Source organism: Carassius auratus, chromosome 19, assembly GCF_003368295.1.
Source record: "Carassius auratus strain Wakin chromosome 19, ASM336829v1, whole genome shotgun sequence".
NCBI lineage: Eukaryota > Metazoa > Chordata > Actinopteri > Cypriniformes > Cyprinidae > Carassius > Carassius auratus.
This window is the reverse complement of record NC_039261.1, coordinates 7,081,880-7,099,891: the sequence shown is the minus strand read 5'-3', so window position 1 is coordinate 7,099,891 and position 18,012 is coordinate 7,081,880. Positions and strand designations below refer to the sequence as shown.

At 37.5% G+C, this 18,012-nt stretch overlaps 1 protein-coding gene across 5 annotated transcripts in view; it reads right to left on the bottom strand.

Moving 5' to 3' along the window:
- The window catches only part of trps1 (trichorhinophalangeal syndrome I), a 115,559-nt gene that overhangs the window by 7,971 nt on the left and 89,576 nt on the right, over nt 1-18,012 (bottom strand). For all 5 annotated transcript variants that reach the window (XM_026288592.1, XM_026288596.1, XM_026288595.1 and 2 more), the window contains one exon: nt 7,685-7,807. In XM_026288592.1, coding sequence (XP_026144377.1) covers nt 7,685-7,807 — 123 coding nt within the window. The remainder of the gene's footprint in view (nt 1-7,684; nt 7,808-18,012) is intronic.

Sequence of the window (18,012 nt, the reverse complement as noted above, 5' to 3'; positions counted from 1 at the left end):
ATAAAAATGGTCTCTGATCTAATATTGTGATTTCAGTAGAGTGATTCATCCCTTCTGGGACTCAGAGGACACACTCCTGTAATTAGGCTGGTTAGCATAATAATCTCCCATCAAATGGCTATTAATTACTGCTTTATTTTCACAGGACTACGTAAACCTAGCTCAAAAATCAAGACACTACATCGAGTGTACAAATATAAATGAGTGAATTATAGAAGTGACTTTCAGCTAGACTGTTATCAATTGTGCTACTTTACAAGAAAAAGCCAGAAGTAACAATATGCTCCTTCTCATTTCTCATCCTTTAGGTCTACACTAAAATGGAAACTACTGTGGTTGGTGAGATGTGAGATATGCATATTTCCTTAGGTGGCAGACCTGCAACAGGAGGGAAAGAATGGAGCACTTGTCTGTAATCTATTTTTCTGAGCTCAGATTCCATCCGGGTAGGCAGTGGCTCGGGGGGAAACTTCAGTAAGATGATGCAACTCATCTAGCTACACTGCCAGACACATTCTTCCAAGTCCTCGATTGATGCAGAGATCACCCACGACTCACTCGGAGCCAGAGATAATTGGCAGAAGAATCATGTCGCTCCCCTCTACCACCATCTTCCGACTGCTTGTTGACTTTGAGGTAAAGGCACATCGAGGGAATCAATCATGTATGGTAGCCACTGGCCTTAGTAGCACCCAGATCCACCGTCATGTTCCTAGGCTAAGGAAAGCAATCTCTCTCAAAGATGGGGAGGCTTGGGAAACCAGAGTGTTTCAGTATGACAGAAGGAATTTTTTTTCTCTGGCAGCCATTTTTTCCCCATAAAAGCTGGAAAAATTATTTATGCAAAAATATAACTCCACCTCAAACCTAGCCTTCGGCTTCGCACCATACGTTCTGGGGAAGAAACATGAGATGTGCATTTTCAATAATGTTTGGCCACTAGGGACTGGAGTTCAATCTAACACAAATCGTACTGTGTTGCTTAAGTTCAGTTAATGCCTTGTGATAGATGGTGTTAAAATAAATGTGAGCACTCACTCTTTGGAACGTGTCAGGCTGGCTGGCTGTCTAAACAGAGAACGGGGATGAAAGTCACACAAAAAGAAAGAGTGCCCTCTACTGCTGGACCATGTCAGGCCCTCACTGCACACTACAGAAAGAGGGCATTCCTCCCTGTTCTATTTTTTTCATCTTCAGTCTAATTTTGAGAGGATTGTTATTATTTAAAAAAAAAAAAAAAAGAACAGTGCTTGATTTATCAGTTGGCTATGAGTTCTTGACTTTTCTGTTTCAAATATCAAACCAGACAAGAGACATAAAAGTCTTTAAGACTTTGATTATATCTACTCCCTACTACAAAATTACTAGAGGGGATTAAGTTTGGTGGTATACAGTATTTTATAGTACGAAGAAAACCAGAATACGGAGTTAATTCTGAAAGACTTGTCTTTAAAAAAATAATCTATAATATACATAAAAAATAAATGGTACATGGCACTAAATGTGCATGACAACACCAACTCAACTCCCCTCCAAAAATAATACAAATAATAATAATATGATAAATGCACACAGCACAAATGGAAAACTAGTTCTACAAGAAGTAGCAATTCAGCAACTCTGGGTATCTCTCTATGTATTTATATATTCTATTTTTGAAAGTTTGAGCACCTAAGCTAAAGAGTTTTTTTTTTTTTTTTAAACACTGAAATGTATTAAATGCTCAAAGGAGCCTGGAAGACTGTGCTGTCCGTGAATGAAACCTTGTTGCTATTCCAGCTATTTCTTTCAACATTTTGGGCTTTCTTGTTCCAATGGGTGGTCAGAGTTCAGAAGCATCGAGTACTTTTTTGGAGAACGAACGACATATTCTTTCTGCATCCCAAATAAAAAGTTCCACGATGATGAATCTGAAAAACGGAGGCAGCCGCGAGTTTTATGTCGGGCATTGACGCATGGCTACGGCGCATGTCGGGTCCTATTATTAGAAGATAAACTCTGAGAGACATTTATTATTGCAATGTGTTCTGGCACGAGGAGCCCAGACCTCCATTTAGGGCTCTCTACAGTGTGGTTTTATGAGGTGCTATTATGAAATGATTTTTGTACAGCATATAAAACTTTTTATTCAAAAATATAAAAAAATAACTACTGGAAACTGACTGCCAGGCTGACATGAAGGACACAGTCTCCGCTGGCCTGCGTTAGAGCACCATCAGTGAAACAGTCACTCGATTATTTATTAAACCAAGAACCTGAAAGACTGAGATACCTTCTACATAACAACCCCACTGCTTTAACTCGGCTGCCGTAGATGACTCCACATGTTATAACAGAAACCAAAAACAGAAACATCAGGGAAACAAATGCTGGAGCCAATCGGCAGTGATTCGAAGGATCCAGAGGGCTTCATCTTTTTTATTAGCTTCTAGTGGAGTGTGGCATGTACACAACCTGATGGTCCACTGCAGAAGCTACTTTACAGTGAAAGAGCACAGAGAAGAGAGACTCAGTCCACCGCTCGAATGTCTATGCTTTAGATCATCGCACCACACAGCTGTAAGTACCATCAAAGGTGAGCACTGAGCTAGAACTAATAAAATACAGATCTATGCTATTGCTAGTTTTGTATACAATATGAGGGAAATACACATTACACCAGCACTGTAGGCAGTCATTGTACAAATGTTAATAAAGAGATAAGCTCAAGAAGAGTAAAGTTAGCAGTACTCATTAACAGGTTTAAGGTCTTAACAGATTAAATCCAAAATGACCAAAGATTTTCATACATTTCACCAATAGTGATAATGCCACTTTGCCGCTGTTACCTATTTTCTGTCAGCTATCAAGAATAACATTTTAAATGCATGATTCTTTCTTTCCTGTGCTAATAAAGCCCATTTGAACACACCTTTCAGTGGTTTACGTCACTTCTGTATAGCCGGTTAATTGGAAATCTGCACACTTTTTTTTTCCCCACAGACATCAAACGTCGAACTAAATACAAGATACGGGTTTGACAATTAGATAAAATATACATATTCTAACAAACACATAAAGGTAATTACTTCCACTTTTGAAATGACAATTATACAATTAATTTATACTAATAAATATATTTGGCACACAAAATGAGATGAGGGAGAAACTATATTATTTGCCATTTAATTAACAATATGAGAAAGTAGCTGAACAACAAATCATTCTGTCTCTTTTTATAAGTCACATGTGAAAGAAACAAAATAAAGGTAAGTGCGCTTTATTTTTGGCTAAACATTTTATTCATAAACTTTTCTAAAATCCCTTATAGGGTTATGTTAATCAAAACAGTCATGAGCTAGATCAAACCAAACTAAAACTTGAAAAAAAAAATTCCCAAACAGGTTTTATCATTAGCTAGCTCCACACTTGAGAGCTGCTTTATAACAGAAAATCAAGTCATAATTTGAACTGAATGCAACACTGACTGTGTTTAGTATTCATGTCATGTTTAGTACTGTAAAGCTGCTTGATTTAAGGATATCTATTGCATTGTACTGTTATATAAATAAACGTGACATGACTGGACTTTACTGTCGAGTGCCGAACTTCAGAGTTCGTGTAAACATCCGCATCGCTATAATCAAATGTGTTCTTAAGTACTGCTTTCACATCGGGGTCAGTTTTTGTTGTGCTTATTTTGTTATTGAGAGGAAAGTGCACAATATATATTTTCATATTCATCCAAATGCTGCTCAGCAACCTCAGATTTGGATCTGCTCTGTTTGCTCTGAACTGAAGCACTATCTTCTCTTGAATTGCATCGGGAGAGCTGAATTACCGTCTTGCGCTACAGCTCCACACTGGTCAAACCGCGTTATTGCAGGCTCTTAAAAAAAATATATATTTGTAAAAAAAAAAAAAAAAAAATGTTCCCATGTTGTCGATTATGTGGACTATTCATTTATTATATATATATATGTGTGTGTGTGTGTGTGTGTGTGTGTGTGTGTGTGTGTGTGTGTATATATATATATATATATATATATATATATATATATATATATATATATATATTTGTGTGTGTGTGTGTGTATATATATATATATATATATATATATATACACGATTTTTGAATAATTAAGATATAAATATGAAAAGATATGAATACTTTTATCCAGCAAGGCTACATTATATTGATAAAAAACTGCTGTAATTAAAAATGTATATTTCAAATAAATTATGTTCTTTTGAAATGTCTATTCAAAGTATTCTAAAAAGATATCAACAAGAAAATCAGCATATTAGAATAATTTCTGAAGAATCATGTGACATTGAAGACTGCTTTGCCAACACTTTTTTATATATATTTTAAAATAGGACACCATTTTAAATTGTAATAATATTTCACCTGTAACCAGTTATCGCCTGTGTGTCTGATTAGGCCTGAAGAATAACTGAAGCCACTGTGTTCCACTCACATCAAATTCATCACCCCTTGGCTTTTAATATCAGTGTGATCTCAGTAGTAAAACTGTCAAGAATGGTTCCCATTTCCCTTAAAGTCATGGCCACCCCACTTTTTCTGTCCCAGGAAGCCAGAGCCAAGACTGATGCGAGCATCAGTACAGCTGCTGCATCAATGCATGATGGAACTCCCAACATAAATGTCAAAGTTAGAAAAACTTCCAGCGTGAGGAAACTTATTTACTCCAGACAGTGTTTAATGTGGGGCAGTAAATAGAGCATACAGTATTTTAGAAGCTCGGCTGTGAAGCTTCCATTGATTGCAAGCTCTCTGATGAAGCAGTGCAGACAGACGGGCAGATGTGAGAGCCTGTGTCGGGTCAAGTTAGCATGACTCAAGCCACCAGGTGGCATGGCCCCTGAAAGAGCCTCTTGTGGTCTGGGCCCTGTGGTGGCTTAATGCCTTACCCCAACCGACCACACTGATTCAGTTGGCCCCCTGTTTCCAAGCTTGTGCCACCCAGGCACTAGTCCTGATAGCCCGAGGCCACTGAGGCACAGAGCGCTTCCAACATTGCATATCGAGAAAGGAAGAAACGTAACACTCACAGACTTGACCCAATTCTGAAGGAGCTCCAAAGATTAGAATGCAAAATCAACGTTAAGTCCAGCAACAGGCCCGAGCACAATGCTTTTTCTTTATCTCCGGCTTAATTACTCACATGTTGTCGAGACTGTTTACCCATGATGTTTATCCAGACACCATTTCAAAGGAAATAGAGGAACACTAGAACACTTTCAAGGCTGCAGATGAAAAAAAAAAAAAAAATGCTAGTTCAGATCAAAATTAAATTGGGAGAGCGGAGAACTGAGGCGATAAAGCAAATCAAATTAAGTCATTTAGTGGCAGAGTCCAGAAACTAGTAGTTTCATTTCTTTGTGCACATTTCACACAGACTGAAGAGTTAATAAAATGATCATTGTATAGTCACAATTTATGCTTTTATAAATATCATATTTAAATTCTTTTTTTCTTTTTTTTATAGTTGATATTATTCGGATAAACAGAAAGCATGCGTATGTCCAAAAGTAAATGGAACAGTGCCTACTCACTTTTTGCATACAAAATTTTTGCTATTTATGTCTTTAAAGACTTATAAACTATGAATCAAACAAACCAGCTATTAAAGAAATGACAAGATTACTGTTCATATAATGTTCACATAATTCAAAGTGATTTTTGTTTTAGAGCAATTTGCTTATAATGGGTCTTTGAATGATGGACACTTCTTTGCAGAATTATGGGTAATGCAGTTTTTCACAAGGAAATCTCCTGGAAAACTGAATGATTATTTGATTTAAAACCCTGGAGCTCAAAAAATTCTTTAAAGGCGTACAAGTTATCATTTAAAATCAATACCCCTATGGAGAAAATGAATGGGATTTTTACTTTAAGAACCAGAATATTACACTCTATCGAAAAGGAGATTTATATATATATATATATATATATATGTATATAGGGTTGGAATGGTAAAAATTTTTCATGGTTCGGTTTTTTTCACAGTTTTAGAGTCATGGTTTTGGTACGGTTCGTTATGAGTTGTTTATGGAAAACCTATATAAAAAAAAACAAACAAACAAACAAAAATATTATTCTATCTAACTACATGCAACAGCACAAGTAAATACAATAGCGTAAAGACACAAATAAAATAAACAGTGATTTTCTTTTTTTTTTCTTTTTTTGAAGAGGTCTAGCATTACTTTATTCAATTTCTGTACTTAAAAACTAATCAAATGTTAAACAGCATTGCATATCGGACTATACAAAATAAAGATCATTCTTTATTAAAGTTACAAAAGCTTTTCAATCAAGAGCAGTGAGTGATTTCTTTGTTGTTGCTGTTTGATTAATATAAAGACTGTCACTTTAAGAAAATGCTCTGATTAGTGCACTGATACAGTTGGTCTACGTTCAGCCGGCTATGTCTGCTGTGGGATACTTACCAAGACGGGCATTTTGACATAATTGTTTTGTGAATTCGTTCATTTAAACAATTCTTCAGAGAGAGCTTAATATTTGCGCACTTTCCGAGGCGTGGGTTTGCGCACTTTGGATGAGCACACGCACAAATCTTCTCACTGCAGACGCAGGCTTGCGTCCTTTGGCTCTTCATTTTTTTAAGTGACAAAGCTTAAATGAGTTTAGTTTCAACAGATATCAACATGCTGTTCAGGTCTCACCTGTGCACGTGCATTATTGATGACGGAATAAATGACTGCTCATATTCCAGCATTAGACATTTGCACTGAACAAAAGTTCATGGTTTGTCCAAGGTTTTTTTTCTTTTTATCGCTATGTTATAATGTCTAGGATGCCAGAATGTGCATCCATCAACAGAAATGTATATTAGCTGAACCCTGTTTGTTTCTATGTGTTATTTATAGCAAACCATATTACATATGCTTACTAAGGTTTAAGTTGAACCGCGTCCTGGTTTTTAAAAAAAATATAAATATAAAGGAATAGTTTACCCAAAAATGAAATTTCTGTCATAAATGTCTCCCTTTCTCCCTAAATTTATCTTTTTCTCCCTTCCAAGTTTTGACTTTCTGAAACGTATAGGCTTTGGAATACAATAAAAGATATTTAGCAATTCCCAAGCTTCTTTTCTACATACTATGAAAGTGGATGGACACTTAAACAACTATAGTTTCCGCTGACTTTATTGTATAGAAAAAAAGCAGATTACACGTACTTCTAAACATCTCTTTTTGTGTTCCACAGCAGGCTGTTGTTGTAAATAAGAGTGTGTTCTTAAGTGATTTGCTTGGTTAAAGGTTAATAATACTAAGAAATTCATACGGATTTAGAACATGAAGGTGAAAAAATGTTAAAGAAAGACTCCATTTGACTGGGTTTTAAGGTTGTGACAGTAGGCATTGTGTTTCTGGTTTTAAGGTCAAGTGTTTGTTAGGACTGTGGGAAGTGGGGCTCCTAGCTGGTGCAAAATTACTTCCATAGGGCCATTAGCTGGCTGCAGGGCTGAGGAAGGCCAAAAGGGCTCTTCCCCCTGGGTCCTCGCCTGACAGCGTGGAAATGAAACGATCAAACTGGAGCTGCTACGCTGTCACCTCTCCGTTCGTTTTTAACTCGGTTTCTGAGATTTGTGGGTGGGCTGGCGAGGCGTTCTCGCCATCCCTTGCACTGATGTTTTCTTAGTTCCCCCCTTACCGAGTGCAGCTTCTGATAGAGGCCACACGCGTTGCACACGTAGCCGCCGTTGGCATTCTTCCTCCACAGTGAGGTCTTGGTGGTCAGACAGTTGGCGCAGAAGACCCCCGAGCCCCGCCGTCTCTGAAATCATAAAAAAGAAATAGCCAAAATGAGCAAAAAGAAGCAGGCTGTCGAGAAAAAAAGAGGGATGAAGATTCATGCTCAGCATGGAGACGGAAGGTGAATGTAAAGGAGAAAGCAAGAAAAAAAGGTGGAAAAAAACTCTGCAAGGTGTAGCTGGATATGGCAGCTCTGATGGTGAGGGACACAATGTGTCCAATCAGAAAACCAGGATGAGGCACAATTAATAGAACCAAGCTGATTGCAACACTAATTAACCTTCCCGTGATTTAAAGGCCTTGTAAGATAAGATACCATGTCAGTGACACACCACCAACTTCAAACTGGGTCACCAGCACAGACCTGACATACAAATCTTGATCTTTCAATAAATGTCTCATCTCGAACATATGTATGATGTGAACCTTTAAATCCATGGCTGGAGCACAGAATATCTAGTAGCTTGAAATATGGCACTCTACTGTGAGAGAAGGGAAAAAAAATCAACTCAAGTAGGAAAAAAAGGAGAGAGATATAGCCACATGAATCATCCACCGGGAACGGACAGAACTACAAGTGAATCCCGCGAGTCAGCCGGGGCAAATCACAGGAATTATCTCGATTATGGTCCCTGTAAAACTCATTTAGCCTTATAGAATGTGTACGATTTATTTAGCCTAACTTCAGACGGCTTGAGCAGGGAGCACATTTCTCCTGCCAGAAAGGTACAATGCTCCTAATTGTGCTCTAATACATTTAGAATGGAAAGCTTTCTGCAGACATAATTTTGGCTTCGAGTCGGTAGAGCTTTTTTGGCAGGGAAAGGGCACTTGATTCATCGGGTGTTTCACAACGTATCAGTAAAAAGATTTGGGCCGCCGCCAACTTCCTATAGGGTAATTTTTCCATCCAGATGCGCCATTGGAGGGCCCTGCATCAGCTAAACTAATTATGATCTCACCTTCGCTGATGCTTGCTCACTCTATGGTTCGACATCTCCCATTAATCATAGATACGTAGAAAATGAATGTGAAAAGAGAATGAGGGACGGTAGCCTGCACAACCATAAAGAATAAAAATGATGGCAATAACTTAATGAGATGGAGCAATGTTTTCCATGAGCTATCAGCAAATGCAAAGTCACTGCCCTTTGCAACTGCAGAGCATCATTCTGATGCAAGCAGCATTTCAGGCAGAAAGGGAAGGATCTCGCGTCCTTATTGTGCACATAAAATGGTTGGTAAACTCATTGAAGGTGCATAAACACCTTTCTAATGGCTTGCTGCAACAATAATAACACTATCTTTACATTAAGCATTATACTTAACCAAATCAATAGTTTTATTCTTCACAAAAAGTACTGTAGCACTACCATATTATGTTGATGGCTTTAGATGGTAATGCATTTAAATATTATATGGGTACTTCAATTAAATATTTAAATGTGTAATTCTTAATCCGCAGGCCTACGACTTAAAGGGATAGTTTGGAATGGAATTGACTTGAATTTGTCACTTTTAGGTGAACTGTCCCTTTAAGACCGCAAGATGTGTGGCATGTCCCACAACACAAACCCACAATACCTTGCTGGAAGATTATCTCAAAATCGAATTATGGCTCATTTACGTCAGAATCAGTGCTTTCTTACAACCTTTAAGCGAGAATGTATATATTTTCTGATCTCAGTGGGGTTTTTAGAGGGCCACATGCTAGTCCTGACAGTTTAGACATGATTGATGGATTTATTCTTTCCTATCCTGTTCTAGCGTTACAAGCCAAACAAAGTGTCCGTCATCAGCTTTGTGGATTTCTCTCCCTGGCCTTCTGGGCTCCGGAGCCAAATCACTCACACGTGTTCCCTCCGCCTGGCCCGCAGACCTTCATCGTACAACAGCCGCAGAGAATTAATATACATACAACCTACACACTGTGTGAACACAACTGATAATTTATCTTGTTGGTCAAATCATTCATTTGTGCTGGGCCTCCTGTTTAGCCATCCAGAAAGCTTATATGGTTATGTGTACAGTGGGCCAAATGCTTTGGATTTAAAACAATATAAATCAAAAGCTCTGACTCTTAGAGCCGAAACTAAATTGGAATGAAAGGCTGATCATGTGTGCATCTGACTCTGGTGTCCACCAAAATACAGAGCCACACATGTACAAAATTATTATAGAAATTAATATAAAAAAAATTCTAAAAGAAAATTTTATATATATATATATATATATATATATATATATATATATATATATATATATATTTTTTTTTTTTTTTTAATTATTATAAATTTTTTTTTTTTTTTACAAAAACAAAAGCAAAAATATACATTTTTTAATAATAAATCATTTTGGGATTTATGGTTGAAAAAGTTAACTCAGTCTAACATTACCAGGTGTTTTTTTACCCTTGACGGTAAAGAAATAAATAATTAAAAACAAATATAGTTACAATTAGAAAAAACTCCATTAAAATCTGAAACAATTCCAATCAAATGTTCAGTGTCATTAAGTTTATGTTCATTGTAAAGACAAGGCTTCATATATTAGGTTAAATGTACTGAAGGTTTCTTACAGGAAACTCACTAAATAAAATATAAAATGGTGAGGCTGACCATGTCTGCTTGACACTGGTGGCATCTAGTGTGCTGGATAACAGTAAGAGCATGATACCGCGATTCAACTGAACCAGCAACTTACATTAACTACCTACTTGTTAATAAGCAATCAACTATACACATAAACAAGGTACAGAGATTCCAAAAAAAACTTGTTGGACTGATATTAGGCCAAAATGATTTCCAAAACAATCCAAAATTAGGCAACTAAAGGAAAAGTATCTAAAGGAAAAATACACAAAATATGCAAGTTATAGTGACAGCCCATTACATTTCAAGTAGGAAGGCAGGATCAAGTAAAAGAGGGATTGTCAATACTTTGAAATGTGAATGTGTTTGGGAGCAGGTTGTGGGTCAATTACACAGGAAAACCCAGAAATAGTTCTCTCCTGTTGAATGGTGCACAATACCAGACTTCCTTTTCAATTATCACCTGGACCAGTCTGCCATTTGTAAAAACGAATGTGTACCTTGCCCTGCCAGGTTCTGTTTTTTTTTTTTTTTTTTTATCTCTTTCTCCCTCCATTACATCAAAAAAAAAGAAGAAAAAAAAGGACAACTTGGCCAGAGAAAAAAAAAAAGAAAAGAAGAAAACGCACATTTGACTGGCTTGCTGCAGCTGCTTACCAAAGGAAAAGGAGGGGAGGCAAACGAGAGAAAGCCCTGATTGTCTTTGTTTTCCCAAAGTGTGGGGTGATTTTTCTCGCCTGCCATGTCTGGCTGTGCTGTGAGGTGATGCATTGTTTTTTTCCACGGCCTAGAGGGGCCGCAGAGAACCCAGGCCCTGTCTGTTTCCTGGCCTGTTCCAGTTTATCACTGTATCTGCTCTCAGCGCTGCTCCTGCTATCTGGTATCCGTCACTTCGCAAGGTGCCATGCATTATCACGCAGCACCGTCACTGGTTAAAACACCACTAATCATAATCAAAACTTTGTGCTACCTTTCATCTGCAGTCGGGATGAGGTGTAATAATAGGCTGGATTATGTATTTTTTGGGATCATTTATTTCCATATGGCGAGGGCTACAACAAAGGTACACGTACAGTTAGCGCGAGGTTAGAGGTACTTGCAGTAAACAACAAAATGGCTCTTCTTGTTTGCATTGCGGGCTGTGATAAATGACCCTGCTGCACTCTGGTACTTTCTGTGGGTGTAGCCTGTGCATTCTGTTTGTGCGTGATTGATTACGCATGCCTAACACTAGGTGCTCTAGGGAGTTGGACTAATTCCGTCCTGGTGAGAGGAATCTGAAGTAATTAGAGGCAGGACCTAATTACATCTATTTATTTAACGAGCATGTTCCCACAATCCCATAAAGCTCTCCATTAAAAGCTTCTAGTCTCAGGTGAAAGAGGCGGGGAAGAAACATCACACCTTTCTGTCTTAAGCCCATTATGGTAATCAGCTGCTCTCAAGGTTTTTGCAACCGGTTTCACAACCATTGCAGACTCTCGGTTCTAAACAATGCGGCGTCTATGAAAAATGTCAGCGTTAGAGGTGAAAATAATAGCTTTCAGCACCAGGCCTCTGCAACGTCAATCCTATAGTCGGTTCTGGTGAGGTGGACAGCAAAATCATGCCTAAAAGCAGAGACAGTTAAAATGATGAGGGGAAGCAGGGGATGCTTGGAGACTGACACAAATCACAGATGTAATATGTGAAAATAAGGGCTAATAATGCATTTGGCATGCCGTGTGGATGTAAAAGAAAGGATTTTTTGGTTTAAAGGGGGCGATTTGCACACAAAGCCGGTGAAATGAAATTACATGTAATTCACTTAGGCAATCCGCGGGGCCTCCTACATTAAATAAACAATTATTTAATCAGCTGTGGGGAAATTAGGTGAACCCCTACTGACAATTTCAATTTCAGAAATCCTGCATCAACTTTTCAAGGCTCAGGCAGTACCATCGAAATGCCGTTGGCAAACATCTGGATACAATCGCAGACATATCGAACCATCAAGTCCTATCTTTGGTGGATGTTATACCGGGTTTACGCAAATCCGAAGTCTCTTGCTGAAACGGAGTCGTAATTATATAATTGAGTTTGATAAATAAGGTTTAACATATTCTGTGAAAGCTTCATTTCTCCTGGAACCTGGGAGGCCATTGTAACATTCCCACATCGCATTCACATTCACACACTCTTCTTGTTGCTCTCGGAATGCTTCACATCAGGATGAAGTCTTTAAAAAGCAGTAAGGATGGTCTCAAACCATCTGCAGTCAATCGGAAGGTTATTTAAGCAGTTTACGTGTCAGAGAACACTTGTCACATTTCTTTCACTACAGGGAATACTTCTCAGGGTTCTAGTTTTGAAAGTCTATGAAATTAAAATATCTTAAAATTTTAAGTCTGTTTGAGATGAGATACCTCATAGCAGTGGGTCTAAACCAGTGGCCTGAGGCCCGATAGGGGGCCACAGAAAACCCCCAAGGGGGACTTAAGATTACTTATTTAAGACAAGACAAAACAAGCATTAAAATAAGCAAAAACAAGATTTATTTTGATTCACTTCTTTATTTGAACAACCAGGGTTTTAACTGTCTTGGCAGACATTGATGTACTTGTGATTTATAGATTTTTTTGTAGATTTGATAGATTATTGATAGATAATTTTTGTAATGAATACACATTTTTATATGCATTTTTATGCTCTAAAATATTTTACCAGGAAGAAATTGTAAGAACTATATATTTAAAAAAAAATCTTAATGGTTAATCCTTTTCCAGTAAATAATGAACTACTGGAAAAGTTATGTTATTTTTTTATTTCATTGGGTATAAAGTGTAGTCTTAAAACTTCCGGAATTCTGAAATTTGCAGAAACCGTGAGTGCTTGCCTTTCTATATTGTTGCAGACGATGGGAGGTATTGGAATCAAAAAGGTTGAGTACCACTGCCAACTAGCCCCAATATCCCATGTGTTAAATATGTTAGTTGTGAATTGTGCACTGGGAATGCATCTACAGGAAATGAAAGACAGAAATTGAGAAAACTGTCAGCTTGCCAAAGCTGACCAGTTCCCTCTGCCCAATTTTAAGCCACCAGAACTCTCTGAGGAGATGGGCTTCAGCTTTCCGTTCAAAGACAGCCCTTCTGTTATCTCTATCCAAATCCCCATCCACCCTCTTTGTCCTACCCCTGCATCGCAACGCGGCGTACCCCGCTGATACATGAGAGCCTTGGCTTTCTCTCCAAATCAGATTGATTCGAAGGACATGATCAAAGACAGACGGGTATCTATCTGGAAGTGTGAAGCGGAGATATCCATTTGCACTCAGAGGGCTTATGGTTGTAGTCATGAGAGCAGCCTATTGTACTACAAAAATCAAAGGTCTCCCTCCTTCTGGTGCAAATAGAAGGCGGTTTTATGTATTCTGGAATAATCTATTCCAGAGGCCGAACAAAGCCCCGGTCTCCCCTTACTGCTACAAAGGCATTAGGCCTTTTGACACTATCGCTACACCCATATCCCTTATCTACGTCTTCCTTAGATATGTGGTATCCTCTTCTGAGAAACAGTTCCGAGGACACATCCTGTCTCGGTGACAGGAGAGGAAATCCGGATACGTTGCAGCTGGCCTCTAAATGTGTCATCGGTCACCTCCATAAGGTCTTCTTCAATGCTGTTTGTGTCGACTCGTCCTGGGATGTCATAACATGGGGCCAGCTGACCCGAAACAATAGTTAAAGTGACTGACAATGACGGGCAGGAAAGAGAGCAAAGAGTTCAGGCATGACTTTACCAGAACACCTGCTCGTGTGTCACAGAGGCTAGTGGGTTTACTGGCTGATGCTTATCTAGAAGCATTTTCTAGGATCATCAAATCAACATATATTGAGATAAAACAATAAATTCTGGTCTTGGATCAGTATTTCAGTATCAATGATCATCATAAAAATTCAATGACCTACTTTGTGTTCTTCGATGAATTAAATGCTGGTTTTCAAAGTGGGTAAACAATATAAGACAGTTTCTTTGGTAAATTCTTAAGGTTTTTTTGTTATACATGTTTATTCTGATAATGTATGAGGGCATAACGTCAAAAATGTCAGTGGAACGACTGTGCTGCTTTTAAAATTAAGAAAAAATCCCATTAAAATAACTGAATTCTTGAACAATCTTTTGACAAACCCCAAATAGAATAAAAAAATATTGCTAAACAAACTATATTATTTGTAGTTTTATATATATTTTATAACCTTATGAAATATAATGTGAATGTGTGTCCAAATGCCTGTTTCACACCAAGGACGATAACTATAAAGTCATTGTCAATTTTAAAGAATAGCAGAGTTCACACCACAGCTGTAATGATAAAGGCACAGAGAAACAATATCGGTGGACTTGCTTCCAGGACTTTTTTTTTTCCAGCTGATGAACGATAAAATAATTGACACCCAATCAGAATCCATCCCGCTATAACTATCTCGAGTATTTAAAGCATGACACGCGTGTACGCTTAGAATAAACTGACAATATCGTCCACTGGTGTGCATGCTAATATTGTTATCTTTATAGTTCTTGGTGTGAACAGAGCTTTATACCATGCTACATGTTTTAAAGAATATATATCTATCTATTTTTTTTTTTTTTGCGTCTCATAACCACTCAACCACTCATGCATGCTATTGACCTGTATTCATTTTCATTTGACCTTTAGCCAGCTAACAATTTTGATGGATTGAGAGGTATCTTGTAAAATAAGACTTCACCATGGAAAATTTTCCAAATATTTCCTACAGGCCTTGGGACAATAATCATTTTTTCTTCTTCTTCTTTTAATTCTTCCCCAAACTTTGCAAAATAAAGACTGTGGGAACTGCCACTGGCAAAACTCTGGCACACTTTGCTTTAATAGTGTGTGCTGTAATATTGTGTAGAAAGAAGGACATAGAAACCTCAATTCACCTTGCCCTGGAGGGGAAACACAGGCCACAGAGACATGTGAAGCTGTCTATGTGTGGGAGAGAGACAGTCTATACTACACAACACTCGGCACCTGAATGTGAGCCGCTCCGTACACTAACAATGACAGCCTTTTTTCCACTCAACTAATGTTTCTCTGTGTAAATTTCACATAAGCTTGCTAAAGTAAGCTGTGGGCTGCTGTACGTTTGTGGCTATGCAATAAACAAGTTACGAGAATGCACTGTTGAGAATGACTTAAGCTGAAAAGAAGTAAACCACATGCACACTGAGGTAATCACACCTAGCAAAAGCACATATAAACTCTTGCTTTCCATTTATGTGCAATTAAGCCAACTTGAAAATACTCAAAAATATAACCAGAGCTTTTCAGCTCATATCGGTTTCGCTGTCAGACATGGAGCATCACAATAATTGCCCTGTTACTCAGAACCCAATATTTTACTGTGCTCAGAGAAAATATCAAATTCACAAGGATAACACTCATACGCTTCACCTCAGAGAAGTCTGGCAAATGTACCCACTCGAAAGCAGAGAGAAAGAGAGATTATGTTTGAGATTTTGTAGTGTAGGCAGTCACTGTGTGGGATCTGATATAACAGTGACACCATTTCACTTGATAAACATGGCCAGATCTGGTCGAGACAGCTTGCTGCTCTTGGTTCAGATGTTCAGGGTAGGCGACAGACATTACGTTTAATATAAAACTGACTTTTGGAATGATTTTGGAGATTTGAATGAAAACATCAGACTATAATTAACGGCAATATTTGCATTTGTCACTCACCAGATGGTCTCAGTGTAATTTGTAAAATGGTCTTTTATCAGATTTGCATCATTATATTATACAACATTGTATAATGGGACACATTAGAATAAATCTATTTGCCAACTTTTAAGAAATATGTATAATGAACCTTTCCCTGATTGTACTTTAATTACTTAAAAAGCTTTACTTTTATTTGTTCTCTTACTTTTCTGAATTTCATCTCTTGGTAATCATCAACTTTCAAAACTTACAAGAGTTATAAAAGCTATTTTTATAACTATGGAGAGATAATTTTTTCTTTAAATAAATCTCATCATAAGGCAGAACTGAGATGATGTTGAATAAGATATTAACAAATATAGCTTTTTACAGGCATTAACACAAAGTAAACAAAACATATTAAATTTAAAATTTAATAAAAAAAAATTATTTGAAATTCAACTTATGCATTTAGCAGACACTTTTATTCAATTTTTGCCTATCGTATGTTCCCGGGGAATCAAACCCCCAACCTTGCGCTTGTCAACACAATGCTCTACCACTTCAGCTACAGGAACACTAATAAAATAACATATAACTCCTCATTTCATACCAATTAAATGGTAATATTTATACCTTAAATGTAAGGTTTTGTAACAACTAACAGGGAACTTGCGATAAAAGGATCAGCGTTTTTTTCTTGGTGCAGCTAAAATAACTTCTTCATCGTGAGAAATAAACAACTGTTAAAGCAATCTTAATTTTGCCCTTAATTGTCTTTTTGAATTCAGTAGAATATGTAACATTTATTTGAGATCATGACTGCCATATATATTTTTTTCCTTGAGATGAATTCCTACCTCTAATGTTGCAAAACAACATTATGTATGTTTCCATCCAAAGTTGCAAATTAAACTTGCACGCAAAATTGGAATGTCGTAAATTTTTTTGCAAATAAAGCACAGTTTCTATCCAATGAAAATCATCACTTCCTTGATTAACTTGCGCTAAATATCATAAAGAATATGTACATTTGCTGCTGTAGGAGAAAGGACTGTATATAATAGTTTTCGTATACACTAATTTACAAGCTTCAAAGTGTACAGACAAAATGGGGCCATGTTGTTTTCGGAGCCTACGTTGGAGTTAATTATAACGAAGCACTTTGACGAGACTGTGCTCAGGCATTTTAGAATGACAAAATTAGCATTTCAGATGCTGTGCAATAATTTCGATCTGTTGGTTTATCCAGTTTTATGCTGTCCCAAAGCAAAGTCACATGTATTTTGATGCGCATTACATAATTTATCCGGTAAAAGTGTTTCCATCATAGTTTATGTGCATGTTTTCCTTACAGATTTTATGTTTTCTTAACAGCTTTCTTAATTTATCTCACTTAGTTGAGCACATATGTTTTATGCACATTTTTTAAATTTATGAGCATCTTTTCATCCAGCGTTTTTTATGCGACTTCCCAAAGTGTGCATACAAATAGGTGGATGGAAACATAGCTATTGATAAAGCAATGCAAACAACCCCCTCAATAGAACATTTGCAGGAGACAGAAGATGTACTCAAAAATGACAGGAAAAACTGGAGAGAAAAAGGGCTAAAGAAGATGAAAAAATGATGAGCTGCGTGAAGGCAATGCCCCACTAAGCTAAAATTAGCAGTAGCGTGACAAAATCCAAGGGGCTCAGACTGAGATCCTCCATCAGGTTACCCAGAAATCATTCACCCACTCAAAGTACACAGGAAGGAACCATCAGCCAGCAACTAACACTAATGAAGCCTCCATGGAGCTTCCATAGTTCAGTGCCCATCAGCTCAAATCACTATACATCGACACTGAGCTCAGACAAAATGCTCCTGACATTACAGCAGAGCAGGTTTTATAAGAAAACCAAAAAGAACAAAAAGGCA